At 60.7% G+C, this 6,703-nt stretch overlaps 1 protein-coding gene and 1 pseudogene across 1 annotated transcript; both read left to right on the forward strand.

Moving 5' to 3' along the window:
* Positions 1–2,504, forward strand: LOC113218142 (uncharacterized). The gene is made up of 4 exons (XM_052272062.1): positions 1–61; positions 724–1,059; positions 1,141–2,123; positions 2,414–2,504. The coding sequence occupies exons 2-3, from the start codon at positions 724–726 to the stop codon at positions 2,113–2,115; spliced, it is 1,311 nt and encodes a 436-aa protein (XP_052128022.1). The 5' UTR covers positions 1–61; the 3' UTR covers positions 2,116–2,123; positions 2,414–2,504.
* Positions 2,505–4,847: 2,343 nt separating this feature from the next.
* LOC113218190 (tetra-peptide repeat homeobox protein 1-like) lies at positions 4,848–6,190 on the forward strand (annotated as a pseudogene).
* The last annotated feature ends 513 nt before the right edge of the window (positions 6,191–6,703 follow it).

Here is a 6,703-nt window from a genome sequence, read left to right on the forward strand (position 1 = left end):
GACGCAGCGGCTGCGTAGGCGGACGGCAACGGACACGGACACGGATAACCTCTGCGAGCAGGTGAGTGGCAGAGGCAGGCCGGCAGGGGTCCAAAGAGGAATACCGCCCTCCTATCATCTCTTGTAACAGACAACGTCTATCAGTCAATATCGCATCGATGCATTATTCCCCCCCCCCCTCTTGCTCTCTCTCTCATATTCACTCAATATCTGTATCCTGGTCACAATCCCTCTGCAGCGGCTGCTTTAAAGGGTCATGGCCTGACTCGGTGTCATTGACGCGACGGAGGGCGAGGGTGAGGGAGGGAGGTTGTTACCGAACTACAACGAGTACAAGCTAAACGCAGTGCCGGGAGGGAGGGATCTAATCCCACGGGCGCCCAAGCGGTTTACACAGAGAGCGAGCTCTGCAACGACGGGGATGGGAGGTGGGGGATAGGGGGAAGTGGGGGCGGCTAGGATCATCAAAAACGTTATCATCCGCCGTTGAACGTGACCATTGCACCGAGGATAACAGATCAGAAGGGGGCTGCTGCTTTCAGTCCCCCGCCCGGCGTAAGACGCGTAAGCGCGCAGCTCGGTGATGAAACTTCCTTCCGCCTGTAGCTCCAACCTGGGCGACGACGCCCCGCCCCGCCCACGCTAAAACAGCATCGGGCTGCACGGAAATCTTTTGATTCAGATTCAAGCGGATAATCACGCAGAACCTTATCTTCCGCCCAGATGGATCCGGGCCGGGTGCGGACGCTGCCGCTCCTGCTGGGGGCCTGGTCCTGGGCGCTCATGGGGACCCTCGCGGCGCGCACCGGACCCGTCCGCGGGGTCACCGCGTGGCCAGGCCTCCTGGGGGGCGTCGTCGCCAACGTGCACGTCAGCCACCCGGGGCGGTCGGGCCACCACTCGCCGACGGCCAAGCAGGCGGACGCTGCCGCCGCCGACCTGACGACCGCGGCGCAGACCTACGCCCAGTACGACCACTTCGACGCCCGCGCCCCGCACCAGCCCGTCAGCGTGTACCAGGAGTTCCGGCTGCAGCAGCACCACCCGCCCTCGGCACAGGTGAGGCAGGCCGCCTGTGACTGTGAACTGGGTAAGTGAGATCAGCGTGCTAATAATCATCTTTGTTGGCGTCTGGGACAGTACACGACGCCGCCGGACACGGTCGCCGACACCACCACGTTCGCGCCGACGTACTACTCGGAGCAGACGGGCGCGGCACCGCCGGCGCCGCCGCAGCCCGCCCTCCACACCTACGCGCCGCACGCCGCTCAGGAGCCGACGCCCGCCGCGTCCAGCCCGCGGCCGGCGGCCAAGAGCCTCGGCCACCACGAGAGCACCCTCCACCACGAGCTGCAGATGCAGCTGTCGCAGCAGATTCAGGTGCAGCTGGAGCAGCTGCAGAAGTTGCACGAGCTGCAGCACAAGATGCTCAAGGTGCCCAAGGAGACGGCGCAGCCGGCGGCCCAGCCTCAAGCCGTGCAGCAGAGCTCGGAGCACGTCAACAGACACGTCCCTCCACCCAACCTCGTTCAGCAACACCACCAGCACCAGCCGGCCGCGCAGCAGGGCTCGGAGCACGTCCCCAGGCACGTCCCGCACCCCGAGCAGAGCCACCACCACCACCAGCAGCAGCCGGTCACCGCCGCCAGCCCCGTGGTGTACGCGCCCATCGCCACGCCGTCGCCGCCGCCGCTGACGGAGCCGCGCTACCCAGAGGAGAGCCAGCCGCTGCACTCCTTTATCGGGGAGACTACGTCGGCTCCCATCGGAGGCGCCATCAGCAACGGCTTCCAGCCCATCCTGCCTCCGGCGGGACGGCAGCCCGACGCGCAGCACCCGGGCGCCGACGTGGACACCGAGTTCCAGCCCAGCTTCCAGCCCTTCACCGAGGACGCCACCGACCCCGCGCTGCCCTTCTACCTACTCCCGCCCGCCGAGGACAGCGACTCGCAGTTTAACAGCCTCCGAGAGACGGCCGTGGACGCGCCGGCCGCGGAGCTCGGAGACCCAGACATCAACGACACGTCCGAGTCGACGGCGTCCTCCGAGCTCGACGCCGTCCAAGCCTACCGGCACCCGGTGCGCGGCAGACACAGGCTGCGACCTCCCCGGTGAGAACCATGGTAAGGGGTCGTACACAATATTACGTTGGGGTGGGGTACTTTTCTCACCGAACTTAATCTGAACGAAAGGTTGCAAAGAGAGGTATTTTTGTGTAGGTGATACACAGACATCGCCAAACTAAGTAACATTTTTGGCTGATAAATTAACTTTACCAGGGCGTCTGAAAAGCTCTTCTCACAAGAACCTAAAGAGCCGTGACAGAAAAGTACCCCACCCCCTGAAATAGACGTGTTCCGGCGGCGCTGGTCCGGGGCCCGACTAATAGCGCTGTTGGGGTGTTGTTCTGCAGAGTGTCGCAAGACCCGCGGAAGCCGTGCGCCGCGAGCGCCGCTGCGGGCGTCGCCCCGCCGTGCCGCCTCCTCGCCGAGGCCCCCGCCCCCGTCTCCGCCCCCGGCCCGGTCCGCCTCCGCGGCCCCGGCCCCCGTCGGCCAGCGGCCGGGCCGACGGCCGCCGGCAGCACGCTCAGGCTCAGGATCGCGTCGCCGAGGATTAGGTTCAGGGAGCCCGTCGACCCGAGGAGGCCGCTCACGCTCATGGCGCGCTACCCCGGCGGGCCCGGCCGGCCCCCGGTCACCGTCGTGCACGCCGTGGAGAAGATACGCGTCATCCGGAAGCGCGCCTGAACTCGTCGACGCACGAAAGGATTGTGCATAAGAAGGAATTTGCTCAGCTCCGAGGACTTAAGGTAGACGTCATGTAAAATTTTACTCGACTGGCTTCGTCAGATTCGCGTCACTGAGGGGATTTAGTTGCCGGATCCTCTGAAACAGAGTACCTTAAGTTTATTTTAAACGCTCGACCTGATTTGGTTGGAAATCAAATGTCACTGCCAGAATTGGGTTGTTACTTGTTGCGTCGTCTGTAATTATTGTACCTGTCTTTGCTAAAAAGAAAACCGCAAATAAAAGTATTTATTTTTACAGTATGATAATCTGCTCTTTTGTATAAGGAATGTGATCTCATCTGGTTCCCCGCTCCCACTCTCTCGCCCCCCACACACACCTGTCCGCAACCAACCCAGTTCCGTTTTGACAAAAGACCTTGACAATTAGGTTGCAAGCGTTTCAAAAATAAGTCGACCAAACAACGCCGGTCGGTCTGTCCGCATAGCAAAGAAGAGCAGAGAGGCTCCAGAGCGGCGATCATGTTTCTGGCCGCGCGCGTGGGACCCCCGCGCACATCTCTCCCGGTGCACAATAAAAAGCCGGCGATCACAGTAAACGGGCCAGCCGCTTTTTCAGGCCGTCCGCGGCTCCGCTGGTCGGGTTATGCTAAACGGACCGACCGCTGCTGCTGCTGCTGCTGCTGCTGCTGCTGCTGGTGCTGCTCATCCTCGCCCGCCGCCCCGGCCGATCAACGGCCTCGCCAAAACGGTAACGGTCTGGCTTTTGTCATCGCGTCTGCTGTAGTCGTAGTGCCTGTCTGCGGCGCACACCATACCGCAACACCACACCGCGCCCGGGAAAGTGTGGGAGAGACATGAAGAGGTATCTGCGGGGGAAAAAAAGGGAAAGTCATTCGGAAGGGACCCCTACGACAATAACAACCAAAAAAAAGTAAAGAGGGCCCGATGTTACCTTTAGTTAAGTGTCCAGCCTCAATAATGTGAAAACGGCCGTTCTGGCATTCTTCAGACCGCACTAACTAGAGCACTGCGACAAGGACGGGCCTCATCGCTCTGCTTCCTGTGAAAGGGATCAATACAGGGGAGAGAGAGAGAGAGAGAGAGAGAGAGAGAGAGAGAGAGAGAGAGAGGCGCGGGGCTTGCAGGCAGCTAGCAGGTGCCTTGCAGGTAGCTCGCAGGTGGCGGCCCCCAAATTGTCGGTCGTTTACGCCAGCCGAGCGCCGGCGTGCACCGGCCCCGCGCTGCGCCGAGCCGAAAGTTTAGGCGCAACGCTTCACTTGGTCGCATTTCCTTCGGCGGCACGACCCGCGAGTTTGATTCGGCTCCACTCCAGTTTGATCACATCCGATTAGCAGAGAGGGGCCGGCCAGTTCCCCTCTCGCAAATCGCTCGCTGTCCTTTTTTTCCGCCCTTCGTTTGCTGTTGCAGTTAGTCGTGTTCTTTCTTCTTTGCAGCAGCACTGCGAGGCGCGTGGGGAGGACATTTTCCTTATCGCCCCGTTTTTCCTCGTCGGACTTTTTCTTACGACCTTGTCGGTAATGAAGTACGTAGCATAGGGCCATGTATAGGCGCCGGAGCGTTTGCTATCGCGATGGCTCCGCTGTTTGAAAAAGCGCGCCGTACAGATAATGTATTCAGTCGCGGGCGTCAGACTTGACGGAGCTACCCGTTGGTAGAAGGACAGTTTAAAAGACCTCGAGGGAAATAATAGCACAACTTTCTCCACCTAATTAACGATTTTTCTGTCGTATTCGATTCAAACGCGAATTCCCAAACTTCGGTTCATGGGATCCGAAGGGAAAAACCTCGACTTGCACAGGTCTCTTTCGCAGAGGGGCTCGTCACCTCGTGCATGCGTCTCGGTTGCAGCGACTGAGGGTTCAACGACAGGCAGGTGCCGGGCCGGTGCCGGACCCACCCGGCACAGCTGGTCGCCGACGGCCCCGCCCGCAGCCCCGTGGACCTGAGCCTGTCGCGGACGCAAAGTGGACCAACAGCAGGCGGAAGGATGGCACGATACTGAACTGGGTCCCGTGTCGCCAAACCAAATGCGAATCGTACGCGCGAAAAAAAAAGTGGCCAAACCGTCTAGGCCCCCACCCGACTATTTGCCAAAAGGAGATGGGTCCCGGGCGATCCGGAGTATAAAAGGGGTTCCACACCACCAGACCAGCATCAGTCGATCGTGTTCCGACAAACCACCCAAGCCTAAACATGAGAGGATTCGTGGTAAGTCGCCGTTCACTCCAGGGGGCTCCACTGCTCGCTCAGCTCCGCCTTCAAGCTGGCCATCGGCGCCTACCGACCCTACATCTATACCATCTCTTTCTCTCCGCAGGTTGTCTGCCTCCTGTCCGCCCTCTGCGGCGTGGCTCTGGCCGGTGAAGCCAAGAAGGATAAGCGCGGTGCCATCCACGGCGCCAGCTACGACCTGGGCGCCAGCTCCATCGGCGCCAACTCCATCGGCTACTCCGGCGGCTACTCCGCTGGCGGCTACGGCGGCGCTGCCTACGGCGGTGCCTCCGGCTACTCCGGCCTCGCCGCTGGCGGCTACTCCGCCGGCGGCCTCGCCGCCACCACCTACTCCAGCGGACCCACCATCACCGGAGGCCACTCCGGCAGCTACCAGGCCACCTACACCGTGCCCACCCGCCACACCTACAGCCAGCGCGACGAGCACGTCAGCTACCCGGTGCCCCAGCCCGTGCCCGTGACCGTCGACCGTCACGTGCCCGTGCCCGTGCCCCAGCCCGTGCCCGTCGAGACCCCCCGTGCCGTGCCAGTGCCCGTTGCCAAGCCCTACCCCGTTGAGGTGCCCCGCGCCGTCCCCGTCGACGTGCCCCGCGCCGTTGCCGTGCCCGTCCCCGTTCCCCAGCCCTACCGCGTTGCCGTGCCCCAGCCCTACAACGTGCCCGTGCCCCACCCCGTGACCGTGAACCAGGCCGTGCCCGTGCCCGTCCCCGTCTGCCCGTGCCCCACCCCGTGACCGTGAACCAGGCCGTGCCCGTGCCCGTCCCCGTGCCCCAGCCCACCATCTACCACGCGCCCCCTCAGGTCATCCACGCCGCCCCCCAGGTCTACCACGCCGCCCCCGCATACGCTGCTCCCTGCACCACTTGCGGTAGCGCCTCCCTCTACTCTGGCGCCTCCCTCGGCGCCTCCTTCCACTCCGCCCCCGCCTACACCAGCGGCTTCTCCGCTGGCAGCTACGGCTCTGGCTACGGCTCTGGCTTCGGCACCTACGGTGCTGGCAGCTTCGGCGCTGCCAAGCTCTTCTAAGGAGGTAGATCACCGCGACCTCAAGACTGATCACACTCCATCTGTAGCATTCAGAACATCATCATTATACTGTTGATAATTGTTTTGGAAAACCAGTCACAACAAATGTTGACTTGAAAACAGAGAAATAAAAATCTCTTCGGAACTATATAAAATTATAAACCTTGCCTATGTATTTAACCTGCTCCCCACTTCACAAAATGAGTCGAAGCTGCTGAACAGCTGGGTCTTCTTGCCTGAGCCGTCTCATCTTGAACAAATTTAACAAATTATACTTCAATGAACACAACTATTGTGCTAACCAGCCCAACTACTCAACTAAAAACTCGATTCATTCCAACAACGCATCGAGAACAATTCTCCCAGTTCCCTCAGCCAATTTCTCTTTTCAAAACACTTCTCTCATTTCATTCGTCCCTCTCTTTTCCCCTACCCACTACTAGTCTCCACCCTCCCCCTCTCTCCTCGATATAAATTTAACAAATCCAACCGCTAATTCCACTTTGATGCGAATAAATCGGTGTGAATCAGCTTTCCTTTTCGCGACGAAAATCGATAGTTTTGCCAATGTCATGATAAAAGACAACCAACCTCGGAATGTCATTAGTTTGTCGAGTCCACACAGGCGGGCGGGTGGCGAGGCGGGACGCCAGCTGGCCGGGCAGGGGGTGGTCG

Source organism: Frankliniella occidentalis, unplaced genomic scaffold, assembly GCF_000697945.3.
Source record: "Frankliniella occidentalis isolate FOCC.00 unplaced genomic scaffold, Focc_3.1 Scaffold6, whole genome shotgun sequence".
In the NCBI taxonomy this organism is placed as follows: Eukaryota; Metazoa; Arthropoda; class Insecta; order Thysanoptera; family Thripidae; genus Frankliniella; species Frankliniella occidentalis.